Consider the following 24,747-nt stretch of genomic DNA (forward strand, 5'->3'; position numbering starts at 1 on the left):
CATCGAGGGTAGATGCTGAGAAAATGTTTCTTTGTTGAGTCATTGAGGTTTACAGCATGGAAACAGGCCCTTCGGCCCAACTTGTCCATGCTGCCCCTTTTTTTAACCCCTAAGCTAGTCCCAATTGCCCACGTTTGGTCCATATCCCTCGATAACCATCTTACCCATGTAACTGTTTCAACGCTTTTTAAAAGACAAAATTGTACCCGCCTCTATTACCAGCACTGGCAGCTTGTTCCAGAACTCATCACCCTCTGTGTGAAAAAATTGCCCCTCTGGACCCTTTTGTATCTCTCCCCCCTCACCTTAAACCTATGCCCTCTAGGTTTAGACTCCCCTACCTTTGGGAAAAGGTGTTGACTATCTAATTGATCTACGATCCTTATTACTTTATAGGCCCCTATAAGATCACCCCTCAGCCTTCTACGCTCCAGAGAAAAAAGTCCCAGTCTAACCAGCCTCTCCTTACAATTCAAACATGGAGATTAGAATATCTTCCACCTGATCTAATATTGCGCTTTTCCAAAACTATTCACATCTTAACTTGCTCAAAATCTCATTTACCCTTCACCCCCGTGTTTTCCTGCTCTCCCATCTGGCCAGCTACACATCAAAGGGACATGGAATTCCTTTATGCAGAAGGAGGCCATTCGGCCCATTGAGTCTACACCGCCTGCCATCCCACCCAGGGCCTATTCCAGTAACTGCACATATTTACGCTCCTAATCCCCCTGATATTAGGATCAATTTAGCAAGGCCGGAAATTGAAACCAGGTCCCTGGCGTTATGAGGCTGCAGTGCTAACCACTGTGCCACCTCTGGGCGCTAGCGAACCAGACAGATTTTTCTGACAATCGCCAATAGTTTCATGGTCATCGGTAGATTCTTAATTCCAGAGTTTTTTTATTGAATTCAAATTCCACCATCAGCAGTGGCGGGATTCGAACCCAGATCCCCAGAACATTAGCCGAATTCCTGGATTACTAGTCTAGCGATCGCCTCCCCTCATTCCTCTAACCTTCAAATCTCTACACTCCTCTAATCCTGAACCTCCTTAATTTTAATTGGCCCATGTTTGGTGGCCATGCCTTCAGCTGCCAAGACCTTAAGCTATAGAATTCCCTCTCTAAACTTCTCTGTTTTCCTCCTTTAAGACGCTCCTTAAAAAAATCTCTTTTATCAAGATTCTGGTCATTTGTCTTAATATCCTCTCAATGTATCCAATCTTGTTTGAGGGGATTGTACTTTCAGCTATCTGGTCTCCATGTTCTGGGAAACCCTCACAAATCTCTTCATATCTTATCCTTTATGGGATCACCGTAAGGCTCACTGCTTTGACCAAGCTTTTTATCACTTGTCCTAATGTTCAGTGTCAGTGCCTGTGGTCAGATAGTGTTCCTGTGCAATGCCTTGGGACATCTTGCTAAATTAAAGTTGCAAGTTCTTGTTGACCTTTCCAAGGAGGTTCCTTTGGGCACATTTGGATTATTGAGTCGAACATGTCCAGAATACTCACATTCGGCAAGCATTCCGACTTCCTTACACTTCCTCAGACGGCATTCCTGGCACCTCCGTCTCATGTACATGTCCATTTCACAATTCCCTCCATTCTTACACTTGTACACTGCATTCTTAGTAATGCTACGACGGAAGAAGCCTGGAGAGGTTGTAAAGAGAAAAATACTCAGAAAGATGTGGGGTTGACAATCCATGCAAATTCACCTGTTTCCAAGTGAACAAACAAAATAAAATATTGCTTTTTATGAAACTAAACCACATTTCAATTGGTTCAAGCAGGTGGAGGATTGTTTTAAACTTTGATAATACCAGAGTCTTGTTTCAATTATATTCTCATATCCTGGCATTGACGTTTGACCCTGTAACCCTCTCACCAACTAAACCAAGCAGCCACTTAGAACTCGAGGTACAGAGTGAAATGGATCAGAAACGTGACGTTGGGAAGAGTTTACAGCATCCCCGGGATTAAAGTGATGTCCAGGTTCTTGTTGCAATCATTGGCCATCCTGAGCTGTCTTGAGAAGGTGATGGCGACTTTCTTATTAAACTCTTGGTCGCAGGTTTGATATTATTGAGTGACTTGAGAATTTATTTCACCACGGCCAATCCACCTAACCAGCACATCTTTCGGACTGTGGGAGGAAACCGGAGCACCCGGAGGAAACCCACGCAGGCACGTGGAGAATGTGCAAACTCCACAAAGACAGTGACCCAAGCCGGGAATCGAACCGGGGTTCCTGGCACTGTGAGGCAGCAGTGCTAACCCACTGTGCCACCGTGCACAGTGGGTTACCTGGGTCACCTTGGAGGGCAGTTTGGAGGTGAGCATAGTGGTGTGGCTCTGCAGTCACAGAAAAGCCAAACGGTGTACAGGCGGCAAATTTCTTTGCCTGAAGGACCAACTGGGATTTTCTGATCACAGTCAGTTCTCCTGAGACCAGCTTTTTGCTTCCGATTTACGTTTCAGTCTTTCAAATTGCTGTGTTCTGTCCTCATGGCATGACCTTATCCATGTTGTACTGACTGGTTTACAGCTTGCTGCACACCCTAATGTTAAACTGATGTTGTAAAAACCTGCTGATTATCATTCCTGTAATGGTTAGCTTGATCCACAATGTTAACCAGCGAGTTATAAATCTCCCCGTTAGTGCTACAGGGATATGACAATGATGTTAGTGGATTGCTAATCTGGTACAACATGAGGACATCTGGTACAACATGAGAATTTGAATCCAGATTTGGAAACAAAAACAATGCTTGTCCATTCCACTGGCATCAGAGTGGCACCAAATCTCAAGGGAAAGTGTAACTCCAAGAAACATTTACAGGGAACATTCACTGCTGGTTTTCCAGATCTCTGTCCTATTCAGGGACTCAGTTCCTCATTGGAGTCACTCACCTTACTTGTTCTGCTGCCCAGTTCTTGGGCTTCAGTCTTGTTCTCTCTCTCGAGTGCAGGAGTAGGGATGTGTTGTTGGAATTATACAGGGACCTTGGTGAGGCCACACCTGGAATATTGTGTGCAGTTTTGGTCTCCTTTTCCGAGGAAGGATGTTCTTGCTCTCGAGGGAGTGCGGAGAAGGTTTACCAGGCTGATTCCGGGGATGGCAGAGTGATGCATGGGGAGAGATTCACTAGGTTAGGATTGTTTTCACTGGAATTCAAATGAGTAAGGGGGGAACCTCATAGAGATTTATTATTTCTAACAGGACTAGACAGGGTAGATGCAGGGAAGATGTTCTCGATAGTGGGGGAGTCCAGAACCAGTCTGAGGATTCAGGGTAGACCATTTAGGATGGAGATGAGGAGACATTTCTTAACCCAAAGAGTGGTGAGCCTGTGGAATTCATTGTCACAGGAAGTAGTTGATGCCAAAACATTGAATGTATTCAAGAGGCGGCTGGATATAGCACTTGGGGTGAACGGGATCAAAGGTTATGGGGAGGAAGCAGGATTAGGATATTGAGTTGGATGATCAGCCATGATCATGATGAATGGTGGAGCAGGCTCGAAGGGCTGAATAGCCTCCTCCTGCTCCTACCTTCTATGTTTCTCTTCTCTCTCTCTCTCTCACACAGACAGCTCCTCAGACTCAGGGCTGCTGCCAATCTGATTGACGAGGTTTCCGATTCCTTTCCTGCTGTCTTAATCACCCTCAGAGGCACCAAGCTGCTCTCTTCTCCTGCCACTCGCAAACCCTGGAACGAGTCCTTGCTGCTTTCCTCCTCGCCTCATGGTCCCTGGCCCCACCCCACCACTTGTCAAGGGCACTGCTCCCTGCGGGGAGGGCAGTCATGGAGACTGACCCGTTCCCCTGCTCAATGATCTTCCCCATTACTGACGCCTGTGGCTGGAGGCCTCACTATAATCCTGGTGCTTGCAGTGGGGAAATTGCCACTAGTGACTACACCTCAGAAGTACTTAGGCATGTTACAGTCCTCTGGACCCAACACTGTGCTCAACCACTTTAGAATGTGACTTCTTCCCTCCATCCGAACCATTTCTTTATATCCCAAATATTCTTTGCCCCAATACAAAAACTCCCACCTCTCCCCCACTGGGCCGTCTGTCACTTACTCCATCTTTTTTGCTCCATCTTTTTTGCTACAAGGGGTGGCAACGGTGGCACAGTGGTTAGCGCTGCTGCCTCACAGTGCCAAGGACCTGGTTCAATTCCCGCCTTGGGTCAAGGTCTTTGTGGAGTCTGCACATTCTCCCCGTGTCTGCGTGGGTTTTCTCTGTGTGCTCCAGTTTCCTCCCACAATTCAAAAGACAAGTTGATTAAGTGCATTGACCCGAACAGGCGCCGGAGTGTGGCGACTAGAGGAATTTCACAGTAGCTTCATTGCAGTGTCAATGTAAGCTTTACTTGAGACTAATAAATAAACCTTAACTTTATGTCTATCCTTCAATCTCTCACTAATCAATGCTCCAGCTGTTCCACCCCCTCTTAATTTTAATCACATTTTCCCTTCTCTTTAGTTCTGAGGAAGGCTGCTGTAGGCTGGAAAAATCCGCAACTACTTTCTCTCTGCCAGACTTACGTAGAAAACCATAGAAACCCTACAGTGCAGGAAGAGGCCATTTGGCTCATCGAGTCTGCCCCAACCACAATCCCACCCAGGCCCTAACCCCATATACCTACACGTTTAACCGCTAATCCCTCTAATCTACGCATCTCAGAACACTAAGGGGCAATTTTAGCATGGCCAATCAACCTAACCCGCACATCTTTGGACTGTGGGAGGAAACCGGGGCACCCGGAGGAAACCCACGCAGACACGAGGAGAATGTGCAAACTCCACACAGCCAGCGACCCGAGCCGGGAATCGAACCCAGGACCCTGGAGCTGTGTAGCAGCAGTGCTAACCCACTGTGCCACCGTGCTGCCCAAACCTACTCTGTTTTTGTTTTAGAATCCAGCATCTGCAGCATTTTGCTGCCTCACAAACCCTTCATTCATTCATTGTAAAGTGCTCTTGAATGTTCACGAAAGATCAATGGCCGGAATTCCCCGACCTTATCTGCAGCTGGGATTTTCCAGTCCTGCCATTGTGAATGGAGGCTTGACCGAGCACTGAGTTCTCACTGGCAGCGGTAGCAGGGAGTGCAAGATGGGGGAAATCCGGCAAATATATATAAAATACACACCTTTCTTTCTGATGGGTGGAACTGATTACCTCCCACACTCCCCTGGCAGAGAGTAGGTGCAAGGCAGAGTTCTCAATTAACAATGGGGCCAGTTATACTTTGAACATGTTGTGGGGTAACGTGACTGAAGTTAGTCCCAAGTCGCTGCTAAACAAGGCAGAAGAGAACTGCAGTCCACTGACTAAAACCATCAATATAACTAATGAACCATTGGTTCAATCACATGAGTCCTGTATATTATTTTTAGAGCCCTCACGGGATAATCACTCCTTTTGCTCCAGAGTTACCATCAAAAAATGAAAAGCGCTGTTAAAATTTAAACTGCTTTATATTTTAATTGTGATTGTAAGACTTTATCATTTCGACATGTAAAGCAAATGTTATTTCTACACCCTACCAAGCTCTCCCACATTACCTGGTGATTAGACAGTGGAACAGAAAAGGCTCAGTGGTAAAGGGGGTGCAGAAACGCAGGGAGCTGGGGGGGGTATTATGTACTCAAATTATTGACAGGTCGAGAAAGCAATTCATAGGATTTTGTTAATACAAGCATAGAGTACAAAAGCAAGTAAGTTATGGTGAATCTTTATTTAACACTGATTCCCACTCTCAACTGGAGTATGTGTCCAAGTCTGGTCACCGAACTTTACAAAGGATCACAGAATCATAGAATCACTGCAGAGGAAGCCATTCGGCCCATCGAGTCAGCACCAACTCTCTGAAAGGGTATCTTACCCAGGTCCTCTCCCCTGCCCTATCCATGTAACCCCATGCATTTTCCATGGCTAATCCTCCTAACCTACACACCTGGGGACATTAAGTGGAGATTTAGCACGGCCGATCCACCTAACTTGCACATCTTTGGAGTGTGGGAGGAAACCGGAGCGCCTGGAGGAAACCCACGCAGACTCGGGGAGAATGTGTAAACTCCACACAGGCAGTGATCCAACGCCGGAATCGAACCCCTTCTCCTGGAGCTATGAGGCAGCAGTGCTAACCACTGTGCCACCAGCAAAGGGCTCGTCCGAGAGCTTGCAGAGAAAATACATGTGAACGTTCTGTGGATGAGGGATCTCAGCTACAGGGCTAGATTGACAATACTAAGACCATAAGAAAGAGGAACAGGAGTAGGCCATTCGGCCCACCATTCAAAAGGATCACGGCTGATCCCACACTCCTCACATCCACTTTCCTGCCCTTTCCCTGTAACCCTTGATTTTCTTACTGGCCAAAAACCTATCTATTTCAGCCTTAAATATACACAAGGACTGTATCCCTGCAGCTCTATGTGGCAAGGAGTTCCAAAGATCCACAACCCTCAGAGAGAGGAAACTCCTCCTTATTTCAGTCTGAAATTGGTACCCCTTTATTCTGAGACTGGGCCCTCTGGTCTGTCCCATGAGGGGGAACATCCTCTCAGCATCTACCCTGTCAAGCCTCTTAAGAATCCTTTCTGTTTCAATTAGATCACCTCTTATTCTTCTAAATTCCAGTAAGTAGAGTGCAAATCTGTTTAACCTTTGCTGATAGGACAATCCCTCCATACCGGGGATCATCCTAGCGAACCTTCTCGGAACTGTCTCTAATGAAGTAATGGCTGGAATTCTCCAGCTGTTCGTGCTGGTGGGATTCTCCAGTCCCGCTGGAAGCGCAGCCCCCACCAGGGGTTTCCCACTGGCCAATCAACCTAATCCGCACATCTTTGGACTGTGGGAGGAAACCGGAGCACCCGGAGGGAACCCACACAGACACGAGGAGAACGTGCAAACTCCACACAGACAGTGACCCGAGCCGGGAATCGAACCCAGGACCCTGGAGCTGTGAAGCAGTAGTGTTAACCCACTGTGCTACTGTGCCACCCACATAGTAAACTGAGCTGGTCTCTTTAGACAAGATGTCAAAAAGATAGCGATAGCGGTGTCCAAAATTACGAGGGATCGGGATAGAGTCGATAGGGAAAAATTCTTCCCATTGGCTGAGTGGTAAGGAACTGCAGGACACTAATTTGAGTCGATTGGCCAAAGAACAACAGTGACAGGGGGAAAATCCTTCTTTACACAGCGAGTGTTTAGGGTCTGGAATTCTCTCCTTGGGATTGCGGTGGAAGCAGATTCCGTCACAGCTTTCAAAAAGGAATTGGATAATTCTCTGAAGAGAAAAGATTTGCAGGACTATGGGGGAAGATGGAGAGTGGGGCTAGGGTCGAGGTGAGTTGCTGTTACAAAGAAGCAGTACTGGCACAACAGGCTGAGTAGCCTCAGTTGAGGAGGAACTTCTTCACTCAAAGGGTGGTGAATCTCTGGAATTCTCTGCCCGTTGAAGTGGTGGAGGCTGCCTCGCTAAATATTTTTAAGACGCGGGTTGATGGGTTTTTGATAAGCGAGGGGATTAAGGGTTATGGGGAGAGGGCGGGAAAGTGGAACTGAGCAGCGACAGATCAGCCATGATCTTATTGAATGGTGGGGCAGGCTCGAAGGGCTAGATGGCCTACTCCTGCTCCTATTTCTTATGTTCTTATGTTCTTATGTCCTACACCCTAACCATTCCAAATGATCAGATCATAAGCCGCTGAAACATTACAGAAAATTATCCAATGTTTGTTTTAAAGTTTATTTATTAGTGTCACAAATAGGCTCACATTAACACTGTAATGAAGCTGCTGTGAAAATCCCCTTAATTACAAGGCGATAGATGTACCTCCTTAAACCTCTTTGTCTCTCAACCTGTCTCTCATCCTTTGCGATGCTCATTGCAACTTATTTCTTTGACCAAGCTTTTAATTATCTGCACCTTCTTTGTTTGGTGTCAATTTTTGTCGCATAATTAATGCTCTTATTGATCACCTTGAGTTATTTTACTAAATTACAGGGAGTATATTAATGCAAGTTATTCTTGGCTAAATTAGTTTTTAGTTACAGTATTGTGCACCAGGGGTAAAATAGAATGCCTACCACATTCACCAGCTCCCTCAGATATGCCTGACGTTCAGGCTAAAACTAATAATTGGATTTAGTTTCAAATAAGGTAATTATAGAGAACAGCAAAATACAGCAAGTAACAATACTTACACAGGGAATATCATCAATGATTTCCAATTTCTTAATGACCAATCTTAGTATGACAGGAATATCTTACACACATGCACACACACACAGCTTGTTTGTAATGATAATTGGATTAGAATAATACTACAATGAAAGCTTTCAACATCAACTGTCTGTGTAGAGTTTGCACATTCTGCCCGTGTCAGCGTGGGTTTCCTCCCGGTGCTCTGGTTTCCCCCACAGTCCAAAGATGTGGGGTTAGGTTGATTGGCCATGCTAAATTGACCCTAGTGTCAGGGGATTGGTGGGATAAATATGTGGGGTTATGGGAATAGGACCTGGGTGGGATTATGGTCAGTGCAGACTCGATGGGCCGAATGGGCTCCCTCTGCATAGTAGGGATTCTATGATTCTTTGATCAATGGTTGATGTCAGGAAAGATCAACAAAATCTCCAAATTATCCTTTTAGGGGCATTACTTTCCAATCAAATTTTCCTATCAAATCTTTCCTATCAAATGTTTTTCTCCTGTCATATTGCAGAGTAAACGCAACCTGGTGTCAGTCTCCATTGAAGCAAAGTAACTCACCCAGGCTAACTCTATAATGATATCACATGCTTGGCCAACAAGCCCAGCTTATTTCTCATTCATTAACATTTCAATGCAAGAGTATGCATTTGCCTCAATGATTACAGATGTTGGATCAGGTGGAAGATTATAGTTTCTCAGGCATTATCCCCCTGGATTATACTCCGCTGTGATAATTGAGATTCTATCTGTCTCAAGTATGATGAATTTGATTTAATTTATTATTGTCACATGTATTAGCATACAGTGAAAAGTATTGCTTCTTGCACGCTATACAGACAAAGCATACCATTCATAGAGAAGGAAACAAGAGAATGCAGAATGTAGTGTTACAGTCATAGATAGGGTGTAAAGAAAGATCGACTTAATGCAAGGTATGTCCACTCAAAAGTCTGATGGCAGCAGGGAAGAAGCTGTTCTTGAGTCGGTTGGACGTGATCTCAGACTTTTGTATCTTTTTCCTGATGGAAGAAGGTGGAACAGAGAATGTCCGGGATGCGTGGGGTCCTTAATTGTACTAGCTGCCTGCCGAGGCAGCTATAAGTGTAGACTGTGTCAATGGATGGGAGGTTGGTTCGCATGATGGATTGGGCTACATTCACGACCTTTTGTAGTTTCTTGTGGTCTTGGGCAGAGCAGGAGCCGTACCAAGCTGTGATACAACCAGAAAGAAAGCTTTCTACGGTGCATCCATGAAAGATTGTGAAAGTCTAACTGACATGCCAAATTTCCTTGGTCTTCTGAGAAAGTAGAGGTGTTGGTGGACTTTCTTAACCATAATGTCAGCATGGGGGGACCAGGACAGGTTGTTGGCGATCTGGACACCTAAAAATTTGAAGCTCTTGATCCTTTCTACTCGGTCCAGAGTGATGGAGACAGGGGCATGTTCTCCTTTCTACTTCCTGAAGTCAATGACTATCTCCTTAGCTTTTCATGTTCACTCATCTCTTTGGCAGTCAGGGAGCTCTGGATTTAGCCTTGTTGAGTTTTGAGAAGTGATTCAGCCATTAGTCCTGCTGCACTGTCAGAGGCAGGAATAAGTCTGACAACACCAGGTTTAAGGTTTAAACCTGGTGTTGTCAGGCTTCTTACTGTGTTTACCCCAGTCCAATGCCGGCATCTCCACATCATGCACTGTTAGAGGGTCAACCCTGAGGGAGTGCCACACTGTCAGAGGGTCAGCCCTGAGAGAGTGTGGCACTGTCAGAGGGTCAGTGCTGAGGGAGTGCCGCACTGTCAGAGGGTCAGTGCTGAGGGAGTGCCGCACTGTCAGAGGGTCAGTGCTGAGGGAGTGCTGCACTGTCAGAGGGTCAGTGCTGAGGGAGTACCGCACTGTCAGAGGGTCAGTGCTGAGGGAGTGCCGCACTGTCAGAGGGTCAGTGCTGAGGGAGTGCCGCACTGTCAGAGGGTCAGTGCTGAGGGAGTGCCGCACTGTCAGAGGGTCAGTGCTGAGGGAGTGCCGCACCGTCAGAAGGTCAGTGCTGAGGGAGTGCCGCACTGTCAGAGGGTCAGTGCTGAGGGAGTGCCGCACTGTCAGAGGGTCAGTGCTGAGGGAGTGCCGCACTGTCAGAGGGTCAGTACTGAGGGAGTGCCGCACTGTCAGAAGGTCAGTGCTGAGGGAGTGCTGCACTGTCAGAAGGTCAGTGCTGAGGGAGTGCCGCACTGTCAGAGGGTCAGTGCTGCAGGAGCGCCGCACTGTCAGAGGGTCAGTGCTGCAGGAGCGCCGCACTGTCAGAGGGTCAGTGCTGAGGGAGCGCCGCACTGTCAGAGGGTCAGTTCTGAGGGAGTGCCGCACTGTCAGAGGGTCAGTGCTGAGGGAGCGCCGCACTGTCAGAGGGTCAGTGCTGAGGGAGTGCCGCACTGTCAGAAGGTCAGTGCTGAGGGAGTGCCGCACTGTCAGAGGGTCAGTGCTGAGGGAGTGCCGCACTGTCAGAGGGTCAGTGCTGAGGGAGTGCCGCACTGTCAGAGGGTCAGCGCTGAGGGTTCTGGAGGGTTGTCAACCCTGGCCCTGCTGGAAAATCAGGTGAGGATTCAGTGTGTGGATGGAACTATGTCAAAGTGTGAAAGTCATGATGTGGAGATGCCAGCGTTGGACTGGGGTAAACACAGTAAGAAGCCTCACAATACATGGGTTCATGTCACACTATTTGTAACCCCCATGACTTGCCTGAACTTGCAACATCTCACTTACTGTCCTATCTGGAGACAATACACATCTCTTTAACCTGTGCTTAAAGCTATCTCCACTCACATTGTCTGCACCTTTAAGATTTGATAAGCTGTAAAGACTTGCATTCTAGTCAGTATTCTGTAAACTGAGTGTGTGGCTTTATAGGTCCTGTTTGTGATCAGATCTCCCCACTCACCTGACGAAGGGGCAGAACCCCGAAAGCTAGTGGCGCTTACTACCAAATAAACCTGTTGGACTTTAACCTGGTGTTGTGAGACTTCTTAAAGTGTGAAAGAGCAGGACTCAGCACATCTGGAAGATGTGGCATGTCATAAAATTATCAACCTCCACGACTGTAGGCAAACGGAATAAGGTCTGCAGCCCAGCAAGTGGGCATGTCAGCAGATTCCCTCCAGCTTTTACAGATATATTTACAGTCTAAAGTGATGCAGTTATTAACACAGCAGAGGCTCGAAGGGCTAAATGGTCACCTTCTTTGCTAGGACACTCTGTGACCCCACCTGTAATCTGAAACAAATACTCCTCCGCAGTGAGCGGCAGCTAACCTTTCCTGCTGCTGTGAGGAATTAATGTTTGTTCTGGATGATTAATCCACTGAGAGCGTCACACGTCACTCTCTGTGCCTGAAAATAAGAGAGTTGCAAAAGTTGGACCTCACCTCACCTTGCTTCCCAGTCAGATTGCACAAGCCATTATCAGTATCACAAGGACACTGGCACAAATCCCAAGGCCGCTCCGCTCACCTCGAAGACACACACAATAGGATGTTTGCTGCTGTGACTCGGTAAGGAGGGTTTAACCTGTCTGCACCAGGCACTGAGCCGGTTCCACGCGTCCCCTCCCCTCCTGCCCCCTCCTCCTCCTCCTTCCCCCCACCCCCCCCTCCACCCCTCACCTCAGCACACCTCGGCTGAAAGGCGTTTGACAGGGTGGAGAAGGTGATCGCAAGCTGTAGAAGTCGTTTATCACCCGTTCCACTCCCTCCCCCACCGGCTCCCCCTCACTCTGATGACATCAAATGGAAAAATCTCCCTCCGCACCTATCCAAGGATCATCCGTTAAAAATGATTTTAGATCAGGGGGTTAATTCCAGTGTCAATCCATGCACCGCACCATCTCACAGGCGACAACCAAAGCAAGAACAGGTGATCGCGTGACACAACAGCTCAGTATCTCAGTGTAATTGATGGAACAAAAATCCTTTCGATGTTTAGTGCTGATGTGGAGATGCCGGCGTTGGACTGGGGTGTGCACAATAAGGAGTCTCACAACACCAGGTTAAACTTCCTGAGGTTTATTTGGTAGCACGAGCTTTCAGAGTGCTGCTCCTTCATCAGGAGGTCAGGAACGCTCCTCCTTCACTCACCTGAGGAAGGAGCAACACTCCGAAAACTGGTGCTACCAAATAAACCTGTTGGACTTTAACCTGGTGTTGTGAGACTCCTTATAATGTTTAGCACTAACCTGGAGACGGTTTGTCTCCCTTTCACAGACCTCCGGACGCTGAATCATAGAATTTTAGAATCTCAAGAGTGCAGAAGGAGGCCATTCAGCCCATTGAGCCTGCACCAACAACAATCCCATCCTATCCCCTTAATCACACATATTTAACCTGCTAATTCCCTGACATTAAGGGGAAATTTATCACGGCCAATCAACATAACCCGCCGATCTTTAGATTGTGGGAGGAAACTGGAGTACCTGGAGGGAACCCACGCAGGTGTGGGAAGAATGTGTACACAACCAGTCACCCGAGAACGAGTTGAACCCGGGTCCTTGGCGCTGTGTGTTAGCCACTATGCCATCATGCCGGCCATTGGTTTGATGTGGATTGGTGGCACAGTGGTATTTCACTGGAGCAGTAATCCAGAGACCCAGGGTAATGCTCCGGGGGGCCAGGTTCGAATCCCACCACAGCAGATGGTGAAATTTGAATTCAATTAAAAATTTGGAATTAAAAAGTTTAATAATGATAATGAAGCCATTGTTAATGGTCGTAAAATCCCTTCTGGTTCCCCAAAGATCTTTAGAGAAGGAACATAAGAAATAGGAGCAGGAGTAGGCCATCTAGCCCTTCGAGCCTGCCCCGCCATTCAATAAGATCATGGCTGATCTGAAATCTGCCATCCTTATCCAGTCTGGCCTACATGTGACTCCAGAGCCACAGCAATGGACTCTTCGCTGCCCCTTCAAGAAAGGGCAATAAACGCTGGCCCAGCCCATGTCCCAAGAACTCATAAAATAAATATTTGTGGGGTGTGGGATAGCGGGGGTGGGGAATGGTTGTGGGGTCCACCTCCCCGTGGGTGGCATCCTTGACACCCAGCCCCTTGAGCATGGACGGAAACCACTTTGCCCCCTCTTCCCCAATGAGTGACTCATGGGCTCCACGTATGGGATCCGGGTTAGAAGCCACCCCAGGCAGTGAGTGCACAGTTCATGGACAAAGAGTACCCATTGTAATGATGCCACAGGCAGCAGCTGGGATTGAGCCCATTGCTTTTTATAGGAAGAATAAATAAACATTTGAAAAGAGGGAAAGAGATTGTTTCGGATTTTCCCAGCAACAATCTAGCCCAGCAACAATGGACTTCTATGTTTCAAAGGACTTTGGCTTGCGATAGGGTAATAAATAACCATAATAGAATCATAGAATCATACAGTGCAGAAGAGGCCCTTCAGCCCATCGACTCTGCATCAACACATTGGCAACACCTGAACTGCCACCTAATCCCATCTACCAGCACTTGGCCCACAGCCCTGAATGTGATGGTGTGCCAAGAGCTCATCCAGGTACTTTTTGAAGGATGTGAGGCATCCCGCCTCCAACACCCCCCCCGGCAGCGCATTCCAGACCCTCACCACCCCCTGAATCGAAAGGTTTTTTCCTCAAATCCCCCCTAAACCTCCTGCCCCTCACCTTAAACCTATGTCCCCTCTTGACTGACCCTTCAAAGAAGGGGAACAGCTGCTCCTTACCCACTCTGTCCGTGCCCCTCATAATCTCGTACACCTCAATCAGGTCGCCCCTTAGTCTTCCCTGCTCCAACGAAAACAACCCAAGCCTCACCAACCTCTCTCCATAACTTCAATGTTCCATCCCAGGCAACATCCTGGTGAAACTCCGCTCCAGCTCCAGGTTCTCACCCTTTCTCAGTAAATCTGTGTATTTGGATTTTTTCAAGACTTTTGAGAAGATCCCACAAAATAGATGAGTAAACAAAATTGGGATTGGGGGTAATGTACTGATGTGGATTGAGAACACGTTACCTGATAGAAAACAGAGAGTAGGAATAAATGGGTCATTCTCAGGTTGACAGGCTGTGACTAGTTAGGCACCGTAAGGACCAGTACTTAAATCCTAGCAATTTACAATCTAAATTACTGATTTGTGTGTGGGGACCAAATGTAATATTTCCAAGTTTGCTGGTAACACAAAACTAGTGGGAATGTAAGTTGTTAGGAGGGTGCAAAGAGGCTTTAAGGGGATTTAGACAGAATAAGTAAGTGAATAAGCAAGACTATCACAGAAGGAAGTTTGACATGGCGGCAGAGCGGTTAGCAAAACTGCTTCACAGCGCCAGGGACCTGGGTCCAATTCCAGCTTTGGGTCACTCTCTGTGGAGTCTGCATATCCTCCCCATGTCTGCGTAGATTTCCTCTGGGTGCTCCGGTTTCCTCTCACATTCCAAAGGTAAGCAGATTGCATGGATTGGCCATGCTAAATTGCCCCTTAGTGCCCAAAGATGTGCAGGTTAGGGGGAACACAGATGGTATGTTGGTTTATTGCCAAAGGGTTTGAGGACAGGAGTAAAGAGGACTTGTTGCAAGTGTACAGAGCCTGGGTAAGACCACATCTGGAATATTTCTTACAGAATAGTAATGAAAGTGTTTGGAAATTGTTGACAATCTTTACACTTCTAATAAGACAGCTTACTGCTACAATTTAGGGTTAACACCTCTACTAGAAATAGAGATGTTTGCTACTGTTTGCATTGGGGGAGATTTGAACAAGGAAGAATTTAAGCGTTTGTATGTTAAAAACCTCTCCTTATCTCTAAGATACTGCTCCTTATTCAATTCGAGGACTATTTTGCGAGTGTTAAATATGATTAATGGTACAACTGATTAAAAATAAATGACCTTTCAATAATGCATACTGTATCACATGCAGTTTTGTCCCAATAATGAAATAATTACCTTTACTTTATAGCAAGCTTCCTTGACAAGAAAACTGGATTTTTTCCTTCTGTTTATATCCACATAATGAAATATGGACCCCATGTGAATTTCCATTCATTTTTACATAGAATTTACAGGGCATTTGGTGCAGCTGGTGTTTATGCTCCACTTGAGCCCCCTTATTTCATCTCAGCCCATCAATAAACCCTTCTGTTCCCTTCTCCCTTGTGAGTTTGTCTAACTTCTACCCATTTTGTAATGTTCACCTCAACCACTCCCTTGTCAGCGAGTTCCAAACTCTCACCACCAAAGAATTCTCTTCTGAAGGCCCTGTTGGATTGGTTAGTCATTACTTTATATTTATGGCCTCTCATTTTGCACTCACGCACAAAAGGTTTTTAAATTACTTGACCTGGAACGAATCACTTCACTGTTTGTGGAAGCTTGGGGTATATGTGTGTGGGGAAAGGGGGGAATCAGGATATTGAATCTGATGACCACAATGAATGGTGTAGCAGACTTGAAGGGTCAAATGGCCTCCGTCTGCTTCTATTTATATGTTTCAATGTATGAAGCATTTAGATGTGCCAAGGTGTACAAAGCCAAGTGCCAAGTGCTGGAGAATGGGGTTAGAAAGATTGGGTGGATTGTCTTTGACACAAGAGGTTGAAGGCTCTTCTCCTGTGCTTTATATCTTCAAGCCTATATTGCTCTGACTCTATGACAGATTTCTGTTAGGGGAGGGTGTTGAAGATCATGGCTGGGATTCTCCGCCCCTGTGGATGGGAAAGCCAAAAGGGCAGAGAATCATTGGGAACCCCCAAACAGCTTTTACACCAGTGGGTTTTCCCGTTGAGATAGTTCCCGTCCCACACCAATGACAGAATGGGGTTCCCACCATGGAATGTGTTGCGGGCATGTGTTCCAGGGTATCCCATGTCAACGGAGAGGTGGGAGAGGGAATTTCCTTGTGTCTGCAGGGGGTGAAGGAGGTGTTTCTCTTGTCAGTGGGAGGGATGATTCCCTATGTACGTGGGACATGGCTCCTTGTGTCCATGGGGGTTGGGAGGGTTCCTAGTGAGTGTAGGGGGTTCCCTGTGTCAGTGGAGATGGGGGGTTACCTTTGACAATGGGGAGTGGGGGGGGGGGGGGGTTCTCTGTGTCAATAGGGAGGGGGGTGTCCCAGTGTCAGTTGGAAGGGGGGTGTGGTCCTGTGTCAATGATCTCCGGAAAGTTGAGGTAGTTGGTGAGCTGGGCTCGCGCAGCATGGGAGCCACACCTGAATATTTAACTGTGTCAGATGCCTTAAGTTAATTGGATGCTAGAACAGATTTGAGGAGCTGAATGGCCTCATCAGGTACCGGCCCAGGGGGTGGGGTGGGGTGGGGGTCACCATCTAAGTCGGAGATGAGGCAATTATTTTTCTCTCAGAGGGTGGTGAGCCTCCAGAACTCTCTTTCTGAAAAGGCCATGGAAACAGTGCCTTGAAATATTTTTAAGGCAGAGCGAGATAGATTCTTGGTAGCAGGGAGGGGTCAAAGGTCAGCAGGGGTAGGCAGGATGCAAATTTGAGATTAGCATCAAACCAGCCATGACCATGTTAAATGGCGGAGGAGGCTCGAGGGGCTGAATGGCCTTTTCCTGCTGCTTGTTCAGATGTTCTTACGTTCCTAGAAGAAGGTGGAGAAGGTCAACCATTCGGCCCACTCTTTCAAGGTGCTATCCAATTAGTCCCAATCTACTGTTCCATAATCCTTCCAATTCTTCCTCTTCAGGTATTTGGCCAAATCATTGAAAATCATTATCAAATCCCATTTTTATCCCTTCTGGACTTCCACAATAACCCAGTGTTATCTGAGAGCCTGGATAAACAGGTGCACGGTAAATAGCCATCCTTACCTTTACAACCTTCACAGGTAAGTGCGTTGTAGTGATATCCTGAGGCCTTGTCACCACACACCACACACAACTCATCACCTTTCAACTTCCCAGACAGGGAGCCCGTCCTGGATTTCTTGGCGGCTGGAATGTCATCCTCGTCCACGTCTTCGGGGAAGATGGTGTCGCAGGGCAGCTTTTTAGCGTCGTACATCGTTGAGGAGTACCAGGCATCAGGGTACTGGTTGTAATAGTTGTTGCTGGGGTAATATGGAGGCGCAGATGTGGAGCACAGCTGCATCGAGGGTAAAGGTGTATTGGGGTACTGAGCATAAGCAGAAATATCTGGTTCTTGCAAGGATAGGCTGGGCTGGTCTGTCAAAAAATAAAGAGAGACAGTCAATTTGAATCTTAGAGTCAGGAGGACATTCAACCCATCCATTCTGTACTAGCATTTTGAAATACGATACACCTCACCCGCCACCTCTTTCTCCAGAGTTCTGCAATGTTTTTCTTTCCAAGTATGTATCCGATTCCTTTTGGAACCTATTTCCATTGTTCTGCTTATTCAGCACAACAGGAGAAACAAATTTCTCCACATTTGCCTCTTGGCTTCTTTTGTTAATTATCTTAAATCCGGGTAACCAACATGGCTGCCAGTGGAGCCAATCTCTCCTGAAAAATACTCTTTCCAACGCTTCAACTCCATTAAACCTCCTCTTAACCGTTTCTGCTTTGAGAAGAACAATCTCAGCTTCTCCAGCTTCTTTTCCTGGTACCGCTCCAGGAAATCTCCTCTACACCTTCCCCAAGGCCTCAGCAGCCTTCCTAAGGTGTGGGGGCCAAAACTGGAAACTTTTAATTCATCCAAAGCCCATTCATTTGAACAGAAATAAAATCGGGTCCCAGTATCCCTAGAACGGTCATTAACTTAAACTTGATATTAAATCAAAATAAGGGCCAATAATGCTTATGTACGCTCATGGCAGCAACACAGACCACCTCTCTACAGTATTTGGGTGTTCAGGGTTGAAAGGGTTAATGTATGAGGCTGGAGAAACAGTACCGCCCACATGATGATGTAAGAGACATGTGACTGAGAGTCGAGAGGAGGAATGCTCGTGGCTGAGACTGAGTAACTCCCAGGGTCGGATTTTCCTTGTTATGGGTGGGGAGGGGCTGCCTTCGGCAGGACTGGGTGATCCTGTCTGTGGTCAATAATGAATCACTCCAACCACTGGAAAACACTCAGCAGGAGGATTGGATGGCACAGTGGGTTAGCACTGCTGCCTCACAGCGCCAGGGACCCAGGTTCGATTCCGGTCTTGGGTCACTGTCTGTGCAGAGTTTACACGTTCTCCCCGTGTCTGCGTGGGTTTCCTCCGGATGCTCCGGTTTCCTCCCACAGTCCAAAGACGTGCTGGTTAGGGTGCATTGGCCCTGCTAAATTCTCCCTCCGTGTACCCGAACAGGCACCGGAGTATGGCGACTAGGGGATTTTCACAGTAACTTCATTGCAGTGTTAATGTAAGCCAACTTGTGACAAATAAATAAACTTTCCTTCACTTTACTGGTCTTGTACATCTGTGTATAGCTTTTTGAAAAATGTTTATTCCATGCAAAAAAACCAAATCCGCATTGAATCCGATTCATGGTTCCCACGAGAGAGACAAACAGGCTGGCAGGATGAAACATCGCCACCACCCCGCCCTCCCCCCCACCCCATTTCCACCCCCCGACCCCCCCCATCCTCCTCACTACCCCCCATCCCCTCTCCCGGGCTTGATCTAACGCTTCATCTTAGCTAAAAGGCCCAGATGGATTTGGAAAAATTGCATCTTGGATGACACCTTGGTTGAACCTCATTGGCTGCCCTGATCATAGACTCTACCCTGGCCAGGGAGTTCAGCCTTCCTGATCATTGGCTCTTCCCCGCTGGGTAAGTTACGTTCATCGAATAACCCAGTCCTTGCTCAGATATACCCATGTCTCAGCTATCGTTCCTCAGCCAGTCACAACCAGCACAGCACACCCTGGAGCAGCATCATACAAAGGGCTCCATTTTGACCTTTGAGTGCCTGACTGGTGGAGTGCTCTGTCCGGTGATTGGTAACCATGGTGAGGAGGCGGAGAAGATCATTGCATTGACCCAGAGAGCCGTGAGATTCCAACTGGGTGCCCCCCACCACCAACCCCCCCCCAACACACGCCAACTCACCAACACACACACCAACTCACCAACACACACATGCACCAACACATGCACACACACACACAAAAACACACGCACACACCAACTCACCAAACACACACACACCAACGTGCACACACACACACACACACACACACATAAACTCACCAGCGCGCACACACACACGCACACATACACCAACACATACACACAGCAACACACATTCACACACACATACACACCAACACACACATACACACACACACAAAACACACCTGCACCTACTCACCAACACATACACACAAACGTGCACAAACACACGCACACTAACTCACCAACACATGCACCAACACACACACTCACACATACATTGCACCCAACAGAACCGAGGGCTGCAAAGGTGGCCCCAAACCTGGTGTAGAGCCTCTTACAGGGTGGATGTAGGTAAGATGTTTACCCTGGCTGGCGAGCCTAAAACCAAGGAGCTAAACTCAGAATGAGGGGTTGGTAATTTAACACTGGGATGAGGAGGAATTTCTCTGCTCGGAGGTTTGCAAATTCTCTACTGCAGGAAGCGCGATCATTGAACATGTTCAAGATAGAAGTCAATGGATTTCAGGATGGCATCAGGGAGTAAGGAAAGTGGCATTGAGGTAAATGATCAACTCTGATCTAATTGAATGGCAGAACAGGTTCGATGGGCTGAATGGCCTCCTCCTGTTCCTATATTCCTATCTTCATTGGTAATTAGGATCCTGGCCACATGCAATCAAATTGTTTCCAAATTTGCATTTCCAGCTGCACCCATTATGTTCACAAACAGAATGGGCAGCAATTCGAAATTTGCACTTCCCATCTGTTCAGTAATGCATTAACCACAGTGTTCTTGTAATGACTTTAACAAGGCCACAATGTGGACCTCTTAGAATACCAGCTCCCAGATTAAGGCAGTAATGGCTTGTTCATTTAGGGAGCTCTGCATGGGTACAGAATGTGGAGTGTCAGGGTTACTGGCAGTCAGGGTTTACACTCTGTATGAGGAAGAACCAGTTTGAGTGTTGCTCACTATGTAAATAAATCTAAAGTTGGTGAAGGAACATTGGCCTTGGAGGAGATATTTCACTCCTGTTGTAAGCAACAGACTGGCACCAATGTCAAATCCCCTCATTCAAGACAGCTTATCAAAGAAGGTGCATTTCTGTAGCACCTTTCCCAACTTCAGGACATCCCAATACTCTTTCCAGCCAGTGAAGTACTTATTAAAAGGTAAACACATTGGTAATGTCCGAAACACCGCGGTCTATTTCCACATAGCAAGATCCCACAAACAGCAAACGGCCAGATAATTGACCAGATTGAGGGAGAAGCTTTATTCGGAACATTTGGCAAAGCTGAATTCCTTTTCTTTCCTTCAGTCTTTTATACCCACCTGTGCAATGCCCATTTTGTACCTCACCTTAAAGATTGCCCTGACTGTCAACTGAGATTTTTGTATGCTCACATTTCTAAAGTGGGACAGCAGACACAATGGGCTGAACAGCCTACTCTTCCTTCGACATGTTATGGTCTTATTTTGGGATTTGAACAATTAGCTTCCAGACTCAGACTCCCCATTGATTCACAGCCGTCACTAAAAACAGAAAATGCCAAAACAACTCTACAAGCCTGGTGGCATCTGTCCCAAAGCATCAGAACGATACTCCTGTGTTTCCTGTGTGTTAACTGGCCTGCTGAGTATTTCCAATGTTTTATTTTTGTTTTATTTTGCTTTAATTCAGATATGATGCCTGTGCCTCTTTCTCTAACAAAGTTGTTAAAATGACGTTCTTATGCAACATTTTCTGAACTAATTCCAATGAAATTAAACCCCTCCTTCGGCAAGGAGACCAAAACTGTCCTGTACTCAGAACACGAGTTGTAGGTTCGCCAAAGTCCTGTCCAGTTATAGCAAAGCTTCCTGACTGTGGAGATTCAATCTCTCTTGCAATACAGGTCAACATTCAATTTGCCTTTCCAATTACTACGGGGGGATTAAACTGAGCCCCATCTGAGAGTAAAGGATTCCTACGCTCACTATTTTGAATTAGAGCAGGGGAGTTCTCTCCAGTGTCCTGGATGATATTTATCCCTCAACCAACATGACCACAACAGCTTGTCCAGTCACTGACACATTGCTGTTTGTGAGAGCTTGCTGGGCACAGACTAGCCACTGCACTTCCTACATCATAACAGTGACTAAACTGCAAAAATATCTCATTGGCTATAAAGTGCTTTGGGATATCTTGAGGATATCTTGGCTGTGAGGAGAGGTTGATTTCACTGGGAAGATGAAGGCTGAGGGGAGAGCTGATGGAGGACTACAAAATTATGAGAGGCATAGACAGGATGGATAATCAGAGACAAAAGAGAAAATGCTGGAAAATCTCAGCAGGTCTGGTACATCTGTAAGGAGAGAAGAGAGCTGATATTTTGAGTCCAGATGTCTCTTTGTCAGAGCTCTTTTCCCTCCTTACAGATGCTGTCAGACTTGCTGAGATTTTCCAGCATTTTCTCTTTTGGTTTCAGATTCCAGCATCCACAGTAATTTGCTTTTATTGGAAACTTGAACCTGTGCCCCCTTGAAATTGACCCTTCCAAGGTGGAAGGGTCAATTTCAAGGGGGCACAGGTTCAAGTTTAAAGGCGATGTGCGAAATAAGTTTTTCACACAGAGAATGGTGGGTGGCTGGAATGCACTGCCAGAGGTGGTGGAAGTAGGCACAGTAACAACATTTAAGAGGCACCTGGATGGGTACATGAATAAGGAGGGAATAGAGGGATATGGACCGAGTAAAGGCAAAGGGTTCTTTTTTAGTTTAGTTAAGGCATCATGATTGGCACGGGCTTGGAGGGCCAAAGGGCCTGTTCCTGCACTATACTGTTCTATCTTCTTGTTCTGACTGGTATTGGATAAACCAAAATTAATTTTTATTAGGGCATCAAATATTTTTACATTTATTCTTTTCATGGGACATGGGTGTCACTGGCTGGACAATTTTTTATCCATCCCCCGCTCAACCATTTCTGGGGGAGTTAAGAGTCAACCACATTGCTGTGACCCTGGAGTCACATGTAGGCCAGACCAGGTTACGGACGGCAGATTTCCTTCCCTAAAGGACATTAGTGAACCAGATGGGTTTTTACAACAATCAACAATAGTTTCATGGTCACCGTTACCGAGACTAGCTTTGCATTCTAGGCTTTTATTAATTGAATTTAAGTTCTATCAGCTGGCACAGTTGGATTTGAACCCATGTCCCCAGAGCAGAAGATTGAGCCTCTGGATTACTCATCCAGTGACATTACCAGTACACCGCTGTCTCCTAACTGATGCAATTGTGCCTCATTAACATGGATTTGGACAAGTTAAAATCAGTCCCTGTTTAGATCTTATTAAAGCTCCTGTACGATGGAGAGGAGCTTTCCACTTGATCTTCCAGGTGAAAAGTCATGTTTTTGATTTCTTTGTCTGGGCGAGCTGCCTGTTCATGCAAAGACCCCAGCTCCGAAATGCAGGCCAAAGCCACATTAATATCCCAGTTAGGGTTGGCTACAGCTCATTGACCTGAAAGAGACTGTTGGGTCTATTCATTCTTTTGAATAGACGACGGGACAGCACTTGGGAGGATTTAAAATGGTTTTCTTTTTTGAACAGAACTTAAAACAAAATTAACATAACAGAGGTAGAAAGAGTCAAGAGCTTCAAGTTTTTAGGTGTCCAGATCACCAACAACCTGTCCTGGTTCCCCCCCACGCCGACACTACAGTTAAGAAAGCCCCACCGACGCCTCTACTTTTTCAGAAGACTAAGGAAATTTGGCATGTCAGCTACGAGTCTCACCAACTTTTAGAGATGGACCATAGAAAGCATTCTTTCTGGTTGTATCACAGCTTGGTATGGGCTCCTGCTCTGCCCAAGACTGCAAGGAGCTGCAAGAAATCGTGAATGTAGCCCAATCCATCAGGCAAACCAGCCTCCCATCCACTGACACTGTCTACACTTCCCGCTGCCTCAGCAAAGCAGCCAGCAAAATTAAGGACCCCAGCACCCCGGACATTCTGTCTTCCACCTTCTTCCTTTAGGGAAAAAAACAAAAGCCTGAGGACACGTACCAACTGACTCAAGAACAGCTTCTTCCCTGTTGCTGTCAGACTTTTGAATGGACTTACCTTGCATTGAGTTAACCTTTCTCTACACCCTAGCTATGATTGTAACACTATATTCTGCATTCTCTCGTTTCCTTCTCTGTGAATGGTACATTGTGTCTATATAGCGTGCAAGAAACAATACTTTTTACTGTACATGAATACATGTGATGATAATAAATTAAATCAAATCAAGTCAAGAAGCAAAAGAAAAAGTGAACTTGGAGACTGGCTTCTCCGCCAGGTTGTGTACTGAACTGAACATGAACACGCTGAACTGAAACACTCTAAAATCTAAACTATATTTCAATCCTTATCTTGTTATTGGAATTGTCCTTCACATGCTGTCTCTGACTAGAAAAACAATTCTTGCACCTGCTTTATGCTGTTGTTTGCCTGCATTGTGTACCCTTCAGGAATGCAGTCATTTTTTAGCTAACCCATCATGCCTTCTGATTCTATAGTCAAACCAGCTACAATTGTTCAGCTTAGCAGGGTTAATTGGATAGGCAGAAATACCTTCAAATGAAGTCTTTATACAGACTGAAGCAAACAGGGCTAACCAATTTGCACCTTTAGTTCAGATGAAAGAACATCATCCTGAAACGTCAACTCTGCTCCTCTCTCTCCAGGTGCTGCCTGGCCTAATGAGTGTTTTCCAACATTTTATCCCATCCCTTTACTGTTTGACAGAAAGGTATCACTTAATGTTCTCACTCCGAATTTGCCAATGTCCATTACATGATGTCCTGCTCAGAGTTAGAATTCCCTGAAAACCATGAGGATCTCAAAAGGTTTTTAATATGCTGAAAGAGCGTTTGGAATTCATTTTCCTTGAAGAGTAAGCTTGTACTTGGAAATTTTACTTCTGAAGATGATTGGTTCCAGGATTGGAAAATATATTTTCAGTCATCAATTCTCTTATTCCTCCACGTTACAAGGTTCTGTATCTTTACCACAACACATTACAACCATTATCCAAATGTTTAAAACATTTTCATCCTTTAGAAAGTAAATAAAACTTTACCATGAGGAGATTGTCAATCCTTAAAGAACATAATTTTAGAAACAGGATTGCCTCTCAATCCAAAGCCTTGACCTAAGATAGCAATCCTGTTTATAGTGTTGCAAGTGTTAATCACATTAACAGCCACTGCCCCCAGTCTAAGCTTACATTACATTGTGCCTAGAACAAGCTGGTAATCACCTCCTACCTTTTACAGCTTTCATTCTAAGGAGCTCAGGAGCAGGCATGACGCTAAAACCTCTTCCAGGATCCACAGCTCTGAATAAACTTCTGATGGCCAAGACCTACCTCA

The 24,747-nt window shown here is 46.2% G+C and overlaps 1 protein-coding gene across 2 annotated transcripts in view; it reads right to left on the minus strand.

The window, feature by feature from the left end:
• nr1h4 (nuclear receptor subfamily 1, group H, member 4) overlaps positions 1–24,747 on the minus strand; it is a 68,829-nt gene that overhangs the window by 37,614 nt on the left and 6,468 nt on the right. For both annotated transcript variants that reach the window (XM_080191779.1, XM_080191780.1), the window contains exons 2-3: positions 17,075–17,428; positions 1,517–1,657 (exon numbers count right to left, since the gene is read on the minus strand). In XM_080191779.1, coding sequence (XP_080047905.1) covers positions 1,517–1,657; positions 17,075–17,428 — 495 coding nt within the window. The remainder of the gene's footprint in view (positions 1–1,516; positions 1,658–17,074; positions 17,429–24,747) is intronic.

This window comes from Carcharhinus amblyrhynchos, chromosome 6, assembly GCF_965287045.1.
Source record: "Carcharhinus amblyrhynchos chromosome 6, sCarAmb.v2.hapA, whole genome shotgun sequence".
Taxonomy (NCBI): Eukaryota; Metazoa; Chordata; class Chondrichthyes; order Carcharhiniformes; family Carcharhinidae; genus Carcharhinus; species Carcharhinus amblyrhynchos.